This window comes from Anolis carolinensis, chromosome 4 (assembly GCF_035594765.1).
Source record: "Anolis carolinensis isolate JA03-04 chromosome 4, rAnoCar3.1.pri, whole genome shotgun sequence".
Classification (NCBI taxonomy): domain Eukaryota; kingdom Metazoa; phylum Chordata; class Lepidosauria; order Squamata; family Dactyloidae; genus Anolis; species Anolis carolinensis.
Genome location: NC_085844.1, coordinates 130,599,334 through 130,619,039, shown reverse-complemented (window position 1 = coordinate 130,619,039; position 19,706 = coordinate 130,599,334). Strand labels below are relative to the sequence as shown.

The 19,706-nt window shown below is 40.4% G+C and overlaps 1 protein-coding gene across 3 annotated transcripts in view; it reads left to right on the top strand.

Moving 5' to 3' along the window:
- The window catches only part of nos1ap (nitric oxide synthase 1 adaptor protein), a 68,131-nt gene that overhangs the window by 39,668 nt on the left and 8,757 nt on the right, over nt 1-19,706 (top strand). For 2 of the 3 annotated variants that reach the window (XM_062977809.1, XM_062977810.1), the window contains 3 exons: nt 4,192-4,359; nt 6,895-7,060; nt 11,200-11,352. In XM_062977809.1, coding sequence (XP_062833879.1) covers nt 4,192-4,359; nt 6,895-7,060; nt 11,200-11,352 — 487 coding nt within the window. Of the gene's footprint in view, nt 1-4,191; nt 4,360-6,894; nt 7,061-11,199; nt 18,853-19,706 lie in introns of those variants that run through there. The other variant, XM_062977811.1, reaches the window with a different exon arrangement.

Genomic DNA, 19,706 nt, shown 5'->3' with positions numbered 1-19,706 from the left:
TAGTATGCCCAGATATTTATAGGCCTCTGGCTGGTGACACTTTATTGTTTGGCCATTGGGCATATTTATGCCCTCACTTTCAATGATTTTTCCCTTCTTCAATGCCACTGTCGAACATTTGTCCAAACCAAACTCCATGTTGATATCAGTGCTAAAAATTCGGACAGTGTTGGTCAGAGACTGGATTTCAGTTTCCGTTTTCCCATATAGCTTCAGGTCATCCATGTACATCAAATGTGAAATTTTGTGAGAATTCTTAGATATTTGATAGCCGAGATTTGTTTTTTGTAAGATTGTTGACAGAGGGATCATGGCAATAATGAAAAGCAGAGGGGACAATGAATCTCCCTGGAAAATTCCTCTCCTGATGTTGACAAGTCCATAGCTTTCATTTCCAACAAACAGTTCAGTTTTCCAGTGCTCCATCATGTTTTCAATGAAGGTGCCAACTGTTTTACAAATCCCGATGGCGTCCAGGCACTTGATGATCCAGCTGTGTGGGAGTGAGTCAAAGGCCTTTTTGTAGTCAATCCACGTCATGTGAAGATTAGCTTTTCGGCTCTTACAGTTCTCCAGAATCATTTTGTCAATCAATAACTGGTCTTTTGTGCCCCTGCTTTTCCGTTTGTTGCCTTTCTGTTCATCTGGCAAGATGTTTTTTTCTTCAAGATAGTCTTGAATTCTGTCAGCTATGATGCCAGTCAGTAGTTTAAACATAGTGGGCAGACACGTTATTGGCCTATAGTTTCCTGGTGCTGCTCCTTTTGCTGGATCCTTTTGTATCAGGTATGTTCTTCCAGTTGTTAGCCATTCACTGATACTTCCTTTCTGCAGCATCTCATTGAATTGTTGGGCCATTTTTCCATGTAAACTAATCAGATGTTTGAGCCAAAATCCATGAAGTTGATCACTACCAGGCGATGTCCAGTTCTTGACTTTTTGCACTCGTTTGCTGATCATTTCAGTTGTTATTTCCATCAGTTCCATTTTGTTCTCTGAGAATTTTCCTTCAAACTCCTTTATCCACCCAGCGTTTTTGTTGTAGTTTTTATTGTTTTCCCAAAGTTCTTTCCAGAACTTTGTTGTTGCAGTTTTCTCTGGTTTTATGGTTACTGTGTCTGTTGTTTGGTTCAGACTCTGGTAGAACCGTCTTTGGTCTGATTGAAACAGTTGATTTTGTCTGTACTGGATGATTCTGGCTTCATACCTTTCAATTTTTCTGGCTGTTGCTGTAATTTGTTCTTTCACGATTTCCAAAGCTTCTTCAATTTTTCTGGTGTTCAGCCAGTACTTTCGGATCAGGTATTGCTTGATTTTGTCATTCTTCAGTTTCCTCTCTTTCATATTTTTCAGGTTACTTGCATCTGATCTAAGTTTCTTGATTTTCAACTCTAGCCTGACCTTCCACTTTGGTTTTCCAGTCGATTTTCTTTGGGGCTGCCTTGGTTGTAGGAGCCCAAGTTCTTCTGTTACTATCACTGCTGCACTGTAGGCAAACTGGTTTGTTTGTTCAATTGATGTTATTTGGACAGTGGAGAGTGCTGCATTCACATCTTTCATGAGAGGCGCCAGGTGTCTCTTGGGCACTGTTTTTAGAGTTGGGAGCCGCTGTCTTATTGCATTTGCTGCAGCATGAGCCATGATCTTATCCTTGAGCTCTTGTTGTCTTGCTGTCAAGGTTCCTGGTGGTTCAACAGATGTTTCAAGTGCTGGTTCCTCAAATTCTTGCAAAAGCGCCACACTTTCTTCTGGTTCAATCTGTTCCACCATTCCAAGTGTTGCTGGAGTCTCTGCTGCTGTCTGTGCTGTGGTCTGATGGTAATCTACTTTGCAAATTTTCTGGATTTCTTCGAGTTCAACTTCACTGAACACTTTGTTTCTGATTATGAATCTTCGTTGGTCAGCCAGTCGGGGTTCTGTTATCTGTGAGTCAGGGTACTCTTGTTTCCATAGCTGATGCATCCTTTTTTGGTAGCCACGCCTTTGAGGTTCAGATTTGTAGTAGCATTTCATAATTGTGTGGTTTTCTGGCATTGTATATTTTTGCCGCTTCTGTGACTGTTCATTTGGGTTTTGATGATTCCGTAGCCCACTTGTCGATGGATGTCCAGAATCAGCAGCATCCACCGCGGTCCTTTTTATCCTGGGCGACGACCGAGCCAGTATAGACTTCGTTTGGGTTTGATTCTCCATAATGCTAATGGGTTAGGTGCTCTTGGTTGTGCTCCTCAGCTGAGGCCTCTCTGGCTTGGTTGGACCTACCGGTAGTTACACTACCGCCAGCACAGCCCTCAGTCATCATTGGAGCAGCTAAGCCCCACCACCACGTCAAGGTGGCACCTGCGGGGGGGATTATTATTATTATTATTATTATTATACTTCCTTCTTTGCTTCCACGTTGGACTTCTTTCTCATTCAGATAAACAGCTTCGCTCTCACAGAGCCTCCTCTCAAAATGAACTTACACAGGAGCTTTACACACAGCAGCCTTAACACTGGAGCTTCACACATGAGGCCTTCAACTGGGGCTTCTCACACTGAAGCTTCTCACACCAGGCCTCCTCAAACGGAGGCCTACTTCACACTGAAGCCTGCTAAACTACAGGAACACCTGCTTATACTGAACTGCAGCTTTTGCTGAGTTGTTGCATCCATTTAACCCTTTTAGTGCTCGACTCGCATATTTGTAATTAAAAATACCTCATTAATTTTTAACATTCCTGACAGTTTTCTGTATATTGAACTTCTGACCATGTTTCTCATGTTCCTGGTGACTCTAGTGATGTGCCTGGGTACATGATACTGGTCTCTGTGCTCCTTAATGCACTCTTACCTCAATGTTTCCAGTAAGACAGTATCCTCTTCACAACTTAGGGTAACAAGGGATGTCGGCTGGTCCTAGAGAAATAATATGCAGACAGAGCAGTCCTCTGGATTCTTGTGAGATTGAGGCTGCATATTTTGAATTGTTTTTGATGTAGCAAAATAATGAAAGGACAGGAATACAGTAGAGTCTCGCTTATCCAACATAAACATTGGATAAACAAAATTGTTGGATAATAAGGAGGGATTAAGGAAAAGCCTATTAAACATCAAATTATGTTATGATTTTACAAATTAAGCACCAAATACTCATGTTTTATAACAAATTGACAGAAAAAGCAGTTCAATGCACTGTAACCTTATGTAGTAATTACTGTATTTATGAATTTAGCACCAAAACATGTATTGAAAACATTGACTACAAAAACATTGACTACAAATAAAGATAGAATTGCTGCCTAGAAATAGCTATGGATCCAGGCAGGAGGCAGACTGTGTTGGATAATACAGAACGTTGGATGAGCAAAGGTTGGATAAGCGAGACTTTACTGTAGTTACCACTCTACTTCACCCTGTTTACTGCAATTATGTGATCATAGGACATAAGGACATGGGCAAGGGGATCTGTGTGACCTCCTTTCCTGGGTAAGGCTTGGGATTAATAATAATAATAATAATAATAATAATAATAATAATAATAATAATAATAATAATTTTATTCTTATACCCTGCCCCATCTCCCCGAAGGGACTCGGGGCGGCTTACATGGGGCCAAGCCCGGTCATCAACATTATAAAAACAAGCAGTAAAACAAATCAAACAACAATAAAACAAGTTATAAAAACACATACAATACATAATAATAAATCACGGCTATCACGGGACAGCGGCCCGAAAACAGTAAACAAGTACAACAATTAAAACATATTACAATGAATAAACACAGAAAAATCAACATTATGCAAACAATACATTACATTAAGCATAAAAGCCCATTAAAAACATATAGTAGGTAAAAGTAAAATAAAATAAAATGAACCACCAGGCTGGTGGAGGGGGATAGTATGGAGTGGCCAAATTGAACTAACGTGCCATAGTAAAGTTATAAAGTTACTCTGATGTATGATGTCGGCTCCTCTTGTGAATATTGGATGCATGACGATCAGCTTAGGTATTCAGAAAAGTAGTGCCCGCAGGATGCCAGGGAGGGGGTTCTGCTGAATAACACCTTATGGAATACCCCGGTGACCCAGCTGCCAATATCATTTTTGTTCTTCTAGGCTAGTTCAAGTGTGTTTGTTTGTGTGGGGAGGGGGGGAGGGGGGAAGAAGAGCCCTTTTGATCCCTGCATCTATTTGTATTTTCCAGAGTTTGCTTCACAAAGAGAATATCCTAACTGCTTCTCCCAAGATGCTGCTTCCATCTTCTGTCCAGTTGCCTGAGCCAGGAGTCCCTCTGTCTACTCACCATCAGATGCAGTTTCTGCAGCAGCTCTTGCAGCAGCAGCAACAACAAACTCAAGTTGCTGTAGCCCAGGTCACTAATCATTCTGCAAGGGAGGGGAATATAGAGGATTCTTAGCACTGATCACTTGAACATGAAAAAGAGACCTTCTGAGTGCCCTATTTTTCTGGTTTTTGAAGGATTTTAAGGGGGAAGGACCTTGGAAGGTAGCCATACATTTTGAGAGAAGGGGGTCGTATTGGTGACTGCTGTAGAGACTCTGAAGCCTTTTTATTCAGACATGGTTTTAAAACATAAAGTTTATAAAGAACCGTGTACTTTTTTAACTGAGCTAGTTTTAGAGCTTTTAATTTTTTTATTTGCTTATGTATCCATGGGTGCCCAGGTTAGGAATTTTGTAATGATATTTATTAAGAAATACTCCTTGTTTTATTTTATAACTAGCTTGGGTGCCCGGCGTTGCTCGGGTTATTTGAAAAAGCCAGTTTTTAATTACACAAAATGCATAAGGTTGTGGATTAACTGCGACTGACCCAGAAACTCCATCAGTACTTAAAGTTTGTTATGTTGGGAGAGTTTGCTCTAGATCAGGGGTCCTCAAACTTTTAAAGCAGAGGGGCCGAATTATAATTTGGGGGAAAAAATGAACAAATTCCTATGCACACTGCACATGTCTTATTTGTAGTGCAAAACAACAACAACAATGAAAGTACAATACAATATTTAAAAATGAAAACAATTGTAACCAACATAAACCTATCAGGATTTCAATGGGAAGTGTGGGCCTGCTTCTGGCCAATGAGATAGTCAAGTTAATTAGGATTGTTGTTGTTGTGTGCCTTCAAGTCATTTCAGACTTTGGGCAAGCCTAAGTCTAAAATTATTTATTTATTCATTTACTACATTTATTTATTACATTTATATCCCGCCCTTTTCACCCCGAAGGGGACTCAGAGCAACTGTATGCACATACAATATATTATATTATTAGCATAGCACAATATTAGCATTATATATTACTATATTGAACTATACCACTATACTATAATATTATATGTAATATATATCATATAATTAATATTATTATATGGTATTATTAGTATTATATTGTATAACATTATATTATTATCAATATTATATGTATATACAATATATTATATTATTTAAAATGATATAAAAATATTATATTATAAAACTGAGGGCGGGGGCCAGGTAAATGACCTTGGAGGGCCGCATCCGGCCCCCGGGCCTTAGTTTGGAGGCCCCTGCTCTAGATGCATCATCGGTGGAGTTCAGTGTACTCTCCGGCTGTAAGGTAAACTACAACTCCCACTAGGACGAGTCAGTCCCCTCAAACCCCTCCAGTAGGTTGAGTTGGTCATGGGGATTCGGTGTGTCCATCATTGGTGGAGGTCACAGTTTCTCTAGTTGTAGGTGAACTACAGCTCCCCCAGTAATCAAATTTTGGCATCTCAGGTATGTGTGCTGAGCTTGTTCCAGATCCCTCGGTGTTTGGGCTCACAGTGCTCTCTGGATGTAGGTGAACTACAAATCCCTCAAATCAAAGTGAATTTTCCCCAAAGACCTCCAGTATTTTTGCTGGTCATGGGGGCTCTGTGTGCCAAGTTTGGTTCAGTTCCATCTTTGGTGGAGTTCAGAGTGCTCATTGATTGCAGGTGAACTATACATCCCAGTACCTCCAACTCCTATAAATAATGGTGAATTCTCCCCAAACCTCTCTAGTCTGTTCAGTTGCTGATCAATTCTTCTGTTTGCTGCGTGCCATAGAAAAGAATAGGAAAGGGTTATGGAAGAGGAGTGGGCGGGGTCATGTATCTTCCACACCAATGGAGAGAGTCAGAAACACTGGGATGCCTGTGGTGAAGGAAACACATAAAATCTAGGATGAAATTGTTCCCGTATGAAAGCCTTCACTTGGGCAGTGGGCGGTATGGTGTTTGTTGAAGACATTGGCAGGGCTCTTGGACATGTTCATGGTGCTCACTATAACCTGCAATGTTCTTGGAGGGAGGACCATTGGTGTCTTCTGCGTGATGGATGTTATAGCTTTTTGTGGAAATGGGAGTCTGTCTGTATAAGTGGATACCTCTACTACATACACATTTTTCCCTTTTATTATGTGTATAGTTTTCACAATTTGTCCCAATGGACAATGCATAACTGTATAATGGGACATTTTCTAAAATCATACAGGTGATGGGCTGGAACTGTGATTTGTCAGCCCCCCCCCCCCCCGATCCTGTCATTATTTTAAATTGGATCATGATAGGTTTTTGTACAAAGTTTGGTCCAGATTCATCGTGGGTGGAATACACATGGCTCTCTGGACTACAGCTTCCATCATTTAGACTGAATTAGGAGTGGGTACTTTGTTAAAATTCACCCTTGCTGAGACTATTATGTACATATTATTTGGAAACACACCGACAATACAGCAAAATATTTTCCACCCATTAGCTTCCCTCTTCCATCCTTTAAAAACTGGAGCAGAATTTCAATTGGCAGTAGCATGTACATCAGGGAGTAGCTCCTGCCAGAAAAAAATTGGCACGGCATCCAAGGCTCGCTCTTATTTCTATCCCTTAGGTGCGTTTACTGAAGGATCAACTGGCATCAGAGTCAGCTGCCCGCCTTGAGGCCCAGGCCAGAGTACATCAGCTCCTGCTACAGAATAAGGACCTCCTTCAGCATATCTCAATCTTGGTGAAGCAGGTGCAAGAACTGGAAGCAAACCTGTTGAAAACTAGTACCAGTAAGAGTTTCCTTTCTCATTTTTTTAATGCAGATCCTTCTGTTTCTCCTATACAGGCAGTCCCCAGGTTACAAACAAGAGAGGCTCTGTAGGTTTGTTCTTAAGTTGGATTTTCATGTAAGTTGAAACAAGTTAACCTCAACTAGTGCAGATTTGCCTGCATAGTCCTCATACCATCTTCAGCTAAATAAAATTAGGTTCTATCTCACCCTGATTACCTAGGAGAGCCAACGCCAGTCAGTGTGAAGCAGGTGTATATGTTCACTTTGCTGTTTTATAGAGCAGTAAATGGGGCTGAGAGTATATAATATATCTAAAAAATATTGAAGGTATCACTTGGTTCTCTTTTCTGGATTATTCTGTAGAGATATCCAGAAATTCCTTTGAGAAATTCCAGTACAGTAATTGTATTACAATATATTTTGTTTCCCAGATGTTTTGCTGAATAGAACCTGCCATAAGTTTATTTTAAAGTACATTATGTGGCAGTTGATTGCTGCATCTTTATATCCACAGATCTTTGAGATAATATTCTTACTACTACCTTTATCCTAGGAGGCTTACACTTGTAGAGGTTGGTCTAAGGGCACATCTCCATTGAGCACTAAATGCAAAGGTCCCACAAATCTGTTCCATAGTGACCAAACTACACATGGCTGACTGGGGGCAAGGCCACCTTACTGCAGCTTTGACTCATTAACTCAAGTTGTGTGTTGCTCTAAATTCTGCCCGAGAATTCAGATAAACCTGTGACTTTGTGCCCATATAAACAATTGGGCCGGTTCCAAGACAGAACTGTTTCAGTTTGTATCTTTAACTTATAATCTTTAACAGTCTCTTTAAAAAAAACTATATTGCTCTGCATAGCTCTTTTTACAACAGTCTACTTCCAAAGATGCGCAAGCCTCAACTTTCTTCTAACTCCTAACACTGGCTTCTGTACTCAAACAGACTCAAGCCTCAACTGTCTTCTAACTCCTAACATAGGCTTCTGCATTCAAACAGACTCGAGCCTCAACTGTCTTCTAACTCCTAACATAGGCTTCTGCATTCAAACAGACTCAAGCCTCAACTGCCTTCTAACTCCTAACATAGGCTTCTGCATTCAAACAGACTCAAGCCTCACTGCCTTCTAACTCCTAACATAGGCTTCTGCATTCAAACAGACTCAAGCCTCAACTGTCTTCTAAATAGTCACTGAGCCAGTCACATGGTCTGCAGTCCCTCCCACTGCTTTAAAGTATATAGAGATAAGGAAACTGCAAACCAAATAAGACATTTCAGGAAATAAACCAACACATTATAAAACAGACAAAACATTAAATAGAGAAGGCTGCTATCTCCAACACAAACTAGGTTTTATGCCACTGGACAGTGAGGATTTCCTCTTTTCTCTGCAGTGGTTAGAGGAATGGCTATGTAAACCATCCCAGGTTTACATGCTGGATTGTACCCAGAATAACCAGTTAGTGTAGATCTGCCCTAAGACTGCTAGTGTGCATAGACACGTAACTGAAACTGCTGGAAGACTGTGGTGGGAAACAGCTGGGAAATGTTTCTCCTTGCATGTCATAGTTATGAAGAAAATTGTTCTTTCTGGTAATGAGTCACCTGGGTTCCAGACCTGAGCCTCTGGCTGTTTATTTGCATTTGAATTATATCTGAGTAAGCAAGGAATTTGGCAACTCACTCACTCTTGAGAATTTTAGCTTCTGTTCTCTGGCTCTTTTGCTGCAAAAATAAAATGTTGTGTCACTGGTACCTGATGAGATCTCAGGTATCAGATGGGAAGGGACGGCTGCAAAAGGGGATCTGTAGAATTATATAACTTTGCTCATATGCTTCAGCATTCCCTCGTTGCTTCCAGAAGCAGAATCTACAGTGACAAATCACAGTTTCCCAAATTTCACTTTTACTGTAGAGTTTAGTTCTCCTTGTGCAGTCCTTCAATCATTTGGGCATTTTTAATGCTGAATTGTGCTAAGATCATAAGGATTGAATTAACAAATGCCTGCTGAATATCTGAAAGAAATGTCAGATCCAGATCCTCTGCATGGGATGGGAACAAGAAAAAGTATTCATCGGGAAAGCAACCTAAGCGAGGAACAGCACACATGTGATTTGTGACTGAATTGGGGAACAGCAGGTTTGATGTCGGGTGTTGTCATTTCAGTGGGAGTTTTTTTTTTTAATCATGTCAGAAGCAACTTGAGAACATACTACAAGTCGCTTCTGGTGTGAGAGAATTGTCCACCTACAAAGACGTTGCCCAGATGTGTTAGCTGGTGGCTTCTCTATGTCCCTGCCAACTTGGGCTGACAGATGGGAGCTCACCCTGTCACGCTGATTCGAACTGGCAACCTTTAGGTCAGCAACCCAACCTTCAGGTCAGCAGTTCAGCCGGCAAAAGGGTTTAATCCAGGGGTCCCCAAACTAAGGCCCGGGGGCCGGATGCAGCCCATCAAAGCCATTTATCCGGCCCCCACGGCACAAGGGCAGAAGGGGGTTGGGCTAAATGACCCAAGGGGCCTCTTACAACCATTATTATTATTATTATTATTATTATTATTATTATTATTATTATTATTATTATTTCTATTAAGATTGAGGCTGGGTGGACATCTGTCAGGGGCAATACTAATGGCTTTTGGTGCACAAAGGCAGAAGGGGATTGGACTAAATGGCCCAAGGGGTTTCTTCCAACCCTCTTTGTTGTTGTTGTTGTTGTTGTTGCTGTTGCTGTTGTTATTATTAACATTGAGGCTGGGTGGCCATCTGTCAGGGATGCTTGGCTTGTGCTTTTGGTGCACAAAGGCAGAAGGGGATTGGACTAAATGGCCCAAGGGGTCTCTTCCAACCCTCTTTATTATTATTATTATTATTATTATTATTATTATTATTATTATTATTATTAACATTAACATTAACATTAACATTGAGGCTGGGTGGTCATCTGTCAGGGGTGCTTTGCTTGTGCTTTTGGTGCACAAAGGCAGAAAGGACTTGGACTCAATGGCCAGAAGGGTCTCTTCCAACCCTCTTTTTATTATTATTATTGTTGTTGTTATTTATTATTATTACTATTATTAATTATTATTGCTCGGTGGCCAACTATAGTCCGGCCCTCCAACGGTCCGAAAGATCATGAACTGGCTCCCTGTTTAAAAAGTTTGGGGACCCCTGGTTTAACACTAAAGTACACAGAAATCTATAATACGTGTAAAGATACAGTTGTCCTATTACTAACTAATATACAGAATAGAACAATGGTAACAGACAAATTATAATCCTTACAGGCGCATGAGTAATACACAAATACAAACTGTTTACAGCATTACATCAAACATTATATTCATGTTTGTATGTTTTTTCAGTAACAAATAAGTATGTTCAATAACTGAGTACAACACTTTAAATTCCAGTATTGTCTCACGTAGATAAACGTCTTAGAAATGGAAGGCAGTAGGATCATTATCCACAATTGAAGTGCTACAGCAGAGCCACAAACTCCTTAGTGGAATTTACAAAAGCTGCAGAAAAGTCTACAACAAACGCTAGAAAGAACCTTCAGAAGCTACCTGAAGAAGGAATTTTGATCCAGAAACAAGGGTTAAAAAATACCCGGGAATCGTTGTTGGTTTCTACATTCCTTTGTTCTACATTCCTTTATAGTTTACATTCCTTTTGCACATCTCCAAAACATTAACTTACATGGGACTATGATAAATTGATCTAAAGTGTGAACCACAATATACAGTTGTTTACTCCTTTGAACAAGCATTTCTAAGACGTCTATCTATGTGGGACAATACTGGAATTTAAAGTGTTGTACTCAGTTATTGAACATACTTATTTGTTACTGAAAAAACATACAAACATGAATATAATGTTTGATGTAATGCTGTAAACAGTTTGTATTTATGTATTATTCTTGCGCCTGTAAGGATTATAATTTGTCTGTTACCATTGTTCTGTTCTGTATATTAGTTAGTAATAGGACAACTGTATCTTTACACGATCTCTGGTTTAATCCATTGTGCCACCACGGCTCCTATTTCAGTGGGTGAGCTGCCTTCTTTCATGCTAGAGACAGAAGAGATGACTGACACAATGCTTCCCTTTTTCTCCCTGTTTTTCAGTGGATTCTCAAAAGAGTTTGGTGGAAACCAGCTATCGTCCAGTGACGCTACCTGTTCTGTGCGACCCTACCACCCCAGCGCCTGAGGACAACTACCCGCTCCAGTTTGACTCCAGTTTTTCCACCATTACCAGCTCTCTGGTCAGCCCCTTAGGTAGGAGTGACTGTTTGGCAAAGCTGGAATGCTTCCATTTCCACTCCAAGGCTGTGCCTCCCTTGGGCAGCTTGGAGCTTATCAGGTTCCACGATTCTGGGCTCACCTCTCAGCATGAGTCCAGCACGGATGAGAGCGAGGAGTGGGACTCCTGGGTCCGGGAGGAATCCCTTCGCCTGCTCTGTGTTCTGAACAAACAGGGGCTGGGAGATAACTTGGATGAAGACATTCCAGTATAAAAAGGAAGTAGAGCTGCTCTAGGTTTGTTGACAGTAATGGGGGAGGAAAGCTGTAGTTCAGGAGTCCTTGCACATATGCCTAAATATTCCCAACTATTGCTGTCTGAGCACAGATTCTTCATTGGAGAAGGAATATGCTGCCCCATATTCTATTGGGAAACAGTGTTTCATCAGCAACAGAACTCCCCCATGCTGTTGTCCCACCTTGAATACTGAGGACGGGATTGCTATTGGCAGGCATTTCCAAAAGATTCCACTGTTACACCATCAAGATTGGCATTGTCTGCTACCTTTAGTACCGGGAGAATCTCAGCTTGTTTATTTTTCTCAGAAAAAAATGGCTAAACCTTTAAGGATGAAAAAAATAGCTGGGTAAGAGTAAGCAAGGATGCTAAAGAACAAGAGACATGTCATAGAATCATAGAGGTGGAAGAGACCACAAGCGCCATCCAATCTAATCCCCTGCCAGGCAGGAAAAAGCACAATTAAAGCATCCCTAACAGATGGCCAGTCTCTCTTTAACAACCTCCAGCAAAGGAGACCCCACCACACTCTGAGGCAGAGAGTTCCACTGCTGAACAGCTCTTACAGTCAGGAAGTTATTCCTAATGTTTAGGTGCAATCTCTTTTCCTGCAATTTGAATCCACTGCTTCGTGTCCTAGTCTCCAGAGCAGCAGAAAATAACCTTACCCTTTCCTCCATGTGATATCCTTTCAAATATTTAAACATGGCTATCATGCCTTCGTTTCTTCAAGCTAAATATACCCAGTTCCCTAAACTCCTCATAGGACGTGGTTTCCAAAGCTTTGATTATTTTTGGTCACCCTTCTTTAGATACGGTTGAGCTTGTTGATGTCCTTCTTTAATCATGGTGCCCAGAAATGGACACAGTAGAATCGTAGAGTTGGAAGAGACTTTGTAGGTCATCCAATCCAACCCCCTGCCAAGAAGCAGGAAAATTGAATGAGACAGATGGCCATTGTGCTTCTACTTAAAAGCCTCCGAAGAAGGAACCTCCACCAGAGAGAGTTCCACTGCTAAACAGCTTTGACAGTGAGGAAGTTCTTCCTAATGTTGAGGTGGAATCTTCTCTCCTGTAGTTTGAAGCCATTGTTCCGCATCCTAGTCTCCAAGGCAGCAGAAAATAAGCCTGCTCCCTCCTCCCTATGACTTCCCCTCACATATTTATACATGATTATCATGTCTCCTCTCAGCCTTCTCTTCTGCAGGCTAAACATGCCCAGCTCTTTAAGCCGCTCCTCATAGGGCTTGTTCTCCAGACCCTTAATCATTTTCATCACCCTCCTCTGGACACCTTCCAGCTTCTCAACATCTCCCTTCAATTGCGGTGCCCAGAACTGGACATAGTGTGATTCCAGGTGTGGTCTGATCAAGGAAGAATAGAGAGGTAGCATGACTTCCCTGGATCTAGACACTAGACTCCTATTGATGCGGGTCAAAATCCCATTGGCTTTTTTGCCACTGTATTCCCATGAGGTCTGACCAAAGTGGAATAGAACAAGACTACTATTTCTATTGAACTAAATCCTGCATAGTTTTTTTACCTCCATAACAGAATAGAAGAACAAATTGGCAGTAGATCAAGGAAACACAGTGCAATTTTGTCTAATTTACATAATATATGTAATTGGCAGAATTCAGGTGTGTTTGTGTGGAATGTGTTTGGCTTTGGCACGCACTGAAATTGTGAATCTTGTGGAGGTACATTCCTGTTTTCATAGCAAACTGTCCAAGGACTGCCGCTGTTTAGTGTCCAGACAGCCTTAGGTGTGTGCAAACTGAAGGAAATGTTTTAGTTATGCACATGGTTATATTTGAAGGAATGGTTCAATATGAGTTGATTTCTTCTGGAAATGTGAACCTGGGCACTTCACAAATCAATGCTGCCTCAATTCCAGAAGAGTACTTGTGATATGTCTTCATTATGGCACCTTCAATACTAACTTACACATGTTTTGTGGGTTCTTTTATGTTCCCTACACTTGTACAATAATACATATTTCCATGTAGTCCTGTGATCACATGTGATGCTGACCGCACAGTAAAAACTGGTATTATGTAGGTACATCACTCTGCTTTTGCTCTGGCTCTCTAGTAAAAACGAGCTACTTCCTTTCCTTGACCGTCTCCTCACCCACACCTCCCCCCCCCCCCAGCTACATTCTCATTCTTTTTCTTCATTATTATAAATACTATTATAACCCATCAAATAAAAAGATCCTCTCCTATTTTTAGCAATCCTAAGTATGTTCCCTCTATGCATTTTTAAATGGAGAGAACAATATTTGGGTTGCTGCGAGTTTTCCAGGCTGTATGGCCATGTTCCAGAAGCATTCTCTCATGACGTTTCGCCCATATCGGTGGCAGGCATTCTCAGAGGTTGCAAGGTCTGTTGGAAACTAGGCAAGGGAGGTTTATATATCTGTGGAAAGTCCAGGGTGGGAGAAAGAACTCTTGTCTGTTGGAGTCAAGTGTGAATGTTGCAATTGGCCACCTTGATTAGCACTGAATAGCCTTGCAACGTAAAAGCCTGGCTGCTTCTTGCCTGGGGATCTTTTGTTAGGAGGTGTTAGCTGGCCCTGATTGTTTCTTGTCTGGAATTCCCTTATTTTCTGAGTTTTGTTCTTTATTTTCTGTCCTGATTTTAGAGTTTTTTTAAAATTCTGGTAGCCAGATTTTTTTTTCATGGTTTCCTCCTTTCTGTTGAAATTGTCCACATGCTTATGGATTTCAATGGCTTCTCTGTGTAGTCTGACACGATGGTTGTTGTTGGAGTGGTCCAGCATTTCTGGTTCATCAAGTGCTCTGCTACGGCTGACTTCTCTGGTTGGATTAGTTGTCAGTGTCTTTAATGTTCCTTGATTTGTGTTTGGGCAATGCTGTGTTTGGTGGTCCCTAATCAAGGAAGCCAATTGCAACATTCACACTTGCCTCCAACAAACAAGAGTTCTTTCTCCCACCCCGGACCTTCCACAGATATATAAACCTCACTTGCCTAGTTTCCAACAGACCTCACAACCTCTGAGGATGCCTGCCACAGATGTGGTTTAAACGTCAGGAGAGAGTGCTTCTGGAACATAGCCATACAGCCTGGAAAACTCACAGCAACTCAGTGATTCCGGCCATTAAAGCCTTCAATAACACATTGAACAGTATTTGTTTGGTACATGCCCCTAGGTTTTACTCTGAATTTACTTTTATTGCTATTCCAGCAGAGGCAAAGAAGGGACATGGCCGTTCTGTCTTCCACCCTCTTCCCCTTAATGTTTGCCATGCTTATGTGGGCAGCTAAGTGCAGAATTGAAAGAGCATTGGGTAATTGCCAATACTATATACCTAACAGGCATGACAGGAAAATAACCTTTTCCCCAGCACTCTTTGCATGGCAATAGATCTGGAATAAGAAAAGAGGGAAAGACAAATTTCCTGCCTTCTTCCAGTGCTTAAGAAATAGTGGAGGTAACATCTAGCTATTATAAAAGTAAACAGCCTTCAGAACAGATTCTTAATTGTCTTTAAAAAATAGAGGAATGTAAAACTTACTCATGCAAAACATCAGTTCCCAAAATTATGGTATGTTCACCATATTATGGTAGGTATCCAGCAGCAGCAGCACCCTGCCCTTCGTTTCGTATATGCCATGTACCAAACCCTTAGCTGCCTCTTTTTTTGCATCAGAGGGAACAATTAGGTCAAGGGACTAGACTTGCCATACCCCACTGCCAGATGCATGATGTCAGTTGGTGACCCATTTTCTGTTTTCCTATGTGGGGAAGTTGGGCAAAAAAAAATGGAGCATATTCCGATAGTGTTTCAGGAACTGTCTGAGTCATGAGGTTAAGACTCAGTGGAGAAGGCAAGGATTTAATCAAATGATAGCTGTGGCCTTGCTGCTAAGGGTCACTTGTTTTCCTGCCATCTTTTCAGATAAGCTAATTTGGCAAACCAGATAAGGTCCAGAGACTGGAGGATCTCCATCCATGTTATATGTAACTAGTTACTTCCTTGAAAAAAGTTGATGTTTTGATTGTCTGTTTTTATTCAAAAGTACGTGCTGAATTTAGATTTGTTTTTCCTGTTGTTATTGTAGCATTTGTCATTATTTCATTGTCAGCTCATTATTTTAGGGTTCTGAATAGCAGTCACATTCAGTTACCTGGTGTAAGGAAAATGAGCCAGTAATGGAAGATCTACTGTCAGTATTTGCCAAGACATTCTCTATGAAGCCAAGGCTGTTAAATGCAAATCATGTTTCTTCTTCGTGGTCTCTCTGAATCACACAACTAGGTTTCACTGTTCCTGTGCAGTGTCTCTTTGCAAACCTCTATTTATTTATTTATTTATTTATTAGCGACATTTATATCCCGCCCTTCTCACCCCGAAGGGGACTCAGGGTGGCTTACAAGCCATATATACATACAATATATAACACTATATTGTAATATTATTACATATAATATAAATATACCATTATAATAGTGCATTCTTATATTTTGTATTACATTATTAATATTATATGCATATACAATATATTATATTATTAGTATAGCATAATATGATGATTATATATTATATTGAGAGGGGGTTGGGGCACAATGGCACTACTCTAGAATCACTAGGTAGAATTTTTGGCTTGTAAAACTGTGCACCCTCCTGAGGGTATAAATGTGCTAGTTGGTACTTAATAACCAAAGGTGGCATTATGCCAGCAGGAAGGATAAATAGGGCTGTGTAAATTCACAGATGATTACTCAAAGAATGGTAGCTGCGGTGATACAGTTAAGCTGCAGAACTTGCTGACCAGAAGGTCGGTGGTTCGAATCTGTGGGAGGGGTAAGCTCCCAGTGTTAGCCCAGCTTCTGCCAACTTAGCAGTTCGAAAACATGCAAATGCAAGTAGATCAATAGGCTTTGGCGGAAGATAACAGCACTCCATGTAGTCATGCTGGCAACATGACCTAGAATGCATCTACGAATAACGCTGACGCTTCGGCTTAGAAATGGAGATGAGCACTACGCCCTAGTCAGACCCGACTAGACTTAATGTCAAGGGGAAACCTTTCCCACTCAAAGAAATATACTTACAACCTGTTCTTCTTTGTGGCCTCTGTGACTCAAACAAATGGTGACTAACAAGCTCACATAATCAAAAGATGGGTATCATTTCACAAGAAAACCAAGACATTTATGGAATAATCCCATTTATTAACATCTTTCCAAATATGAGAGATCAGCTTTTTCAAAAACTGAAATTGTAATGGCTAACGGACTAGAAGTCATGAAATACCACTACAGACTCTGGAAACAAAGGTGCTTTGCAGAGTCATAATACACTTTGAATTTCATAAACATAATAAAACACGTAAGATGTTTTCTGACTTTTCATGCAAGTCAAGACAGCAACAGTGACCACCTGAAAGCATAGTGATTCTAGATGTTTCCAAAGAGGTACTGCACAGTGAAAACCCAGTTGTATGAATTCACAGATGTCCGCTCAAAGAAATATAGTTACAGTTAAGCAACCTGTCCTTGTGGAATGTGGTAGGAACAGAGAAAGATCAACGCTGCAACACAGGAAGGCCTTTCATGTTAAGTCGTGAGCAGCTGTGCTGTTCTTTTCTCATTAAGCTAAACAGATTTTTGGCTGTTTGTGTGATGTTCAAACAGTTGTGTGATTGAAGAATCATTTAAATTGTTTGGAGAAGGAACAATTGGAACAACTTTCAAATAATTTCCATATATGAGACACTGTTCAGATGTTCAACCAGGAGTCTCCCATGTTCCCTGGATCAAAGTGGGCATTTTTAGCATCACTGATAGTGAGGTGGGAGTAACTCTTCTGGGATAGACACTTTCGTACTCATAAGGGTGATATTTAAGAGGAAAGCTGAGCAGCCTAAGGAAGGTAGAATATTTCTTCTGTGTCGGTGATAATCCAATTCTCCAACCTCACTTTCTTTTCTACTATCTGGCCTACTTTTTACAAAACAATCTCTTTAGATAAACTACAGGTTAGCAGGCAAAATATAAGCTTTCTACCTACATACTTCCTCATTTCCTCTCCCTTTCTCCCTTTCTTACCTGTACCTTTTTAAACATCTTCTTTTTTTAAAAAAAAATCAGAGTTACTTCTGTCATTTAAACCTAATCTTGGCATATGGATGCTATCTTGCCTTAGGCCCCTTTCAACCAATGTTCTAGTTTGGAAACTATGATTTAAGAAACAGTCATTTTTTTACTGAAGCACATTGGGACCATGTGAGCCAACGACTTGTTTGTGGGCTTATAAACTGCAGACTGATAAGACGTAGAAGTTTCTGGAATTATAAACCAAGACCATTGCTTGCTTATGATGAACTAGATTATCAGGGATCCAGCTCAGGGAGAAAGTGCCTTCAAATATGAATTGGGTTGAGGATTTGTTTCTTCACCCTTGTTATTTAAACATTAATCTAGTTGTTTGGTTGATTGGTAGCAGCAGAGCCACCGAGCCAACAGCAGATAAGATAGTATGGGAAGGGGATAGTGGCAACTGTCAACATATCTTAGGTATCTTTCATGTTCAGACCTGCTGTATAAAAATAGTCTCTAGTCTTTTCTGATGACAAAGATAAGGAAGGAAAACTAAAAGTGATGAGATAAAATGTCTGAAATGAACATATAGAGGTGGAAAGAGAATGCGTAGGCGAAATGAGAAGAGAAGGGTGTTGATATAGAGAAAAGTTGGTAACACGAAGATTGGGCCTTTTAAGGAACTGGAACCATCACCATTATTATTATTATTATTATTATTATTATTATTATTATTATTATTATTATTTATACCCCGCTTTTTTTTCTCCACAAGGAGACAAAAAGCAGCCATTCCAGATATTAATATGCCCATCTGATCTATGATAATATCCATTGCCTGGGATGGCAAAGGATAATTGGAAAAGAATATTGCTAACTCAGTGCAATAATGCCCATTTTAGCAGGTATTGCTTAGCAGTGGCTCTACATTCACTCATGTCTAAACTTAAAACTTTTTTCAGACTGTCTGTATGGAGATTCTGACATTGTTTATTACACCAATTTTTTTTCCTTTATAAAACCCTTTCTGCATTCTTTTGTTATCTCCCTTATTTAGAAGCGTGCTTATTTATGGAATTACTTTCTCTGTAAGTGCACTTAAGGCCCGTGTGGTGGTATTAGCATCTTGGCTTTTGTGAAATAAATCTTTCTTATTTTTAAACCTAAACTGTTGTTTTTTCTTTCTTTGCTTCCTTTGCTTTCTCTGTCTCTTCTCAAACTTGTGTCTGAAACATGAAAGCGGCTAATTTAATCAAGGCTCATCACAACCACTACATACAATTTTCCATAATTGGGAAGAACAAAAGGGACATGCACCTCTCTGAGACAGAGACATATTTCACACAAACATTCACGTGCAGATTCTCTCTATCTCACCTGTTTCTACCCTCTGAAGCAGCACAGAATAGGCCTGTGCTCCATTACCTGTGATCAACACAAACTTATCTAAAGTCTACAGTCAATTTACCCCTCACTCTCCTCTTCACAAACTGAACATACTCAACTCTTTCCATCTCTTCTGATATGTTTTGTTCTCTATACCTCTTACTCTGAACTTGCTCCAACTTGTCTCTTTTGTTCCTAAACTGAGATGCCTAGAACTGAACGAAGTACTCAAGATGAGGCCTGATTAGTGTAGAATATAATAATACTCATAACATCAACAACAGATTTTGTTACTTGCCTCTCCCTCACTGCCTGAGGCAGGGTACAACGCAGGCAAAACACCTATACCAAAATACTTAGTACACAGATGAAAAAGTGCTACCGACAGAATACAAATTTAAAATTCGCAGCTCAAAATTGACTGGGTACCCTTGCCAAAAAGGACAGGACTACAGTTCTGTTTTAAATTCTGACAGCTCCTTTAGCTATCGAAACTCTTCTGGTTTACAGCCATTTGAAGCCTTTTTTCTCATTATTTTAATACCCAATTTATTCTCACTATAGAATTCACGCCCTTGTGTTTAGAAATTGCTGTCTGAGCTGTTACCTTCAACTCCTGAAGCCTATTCATCTCGG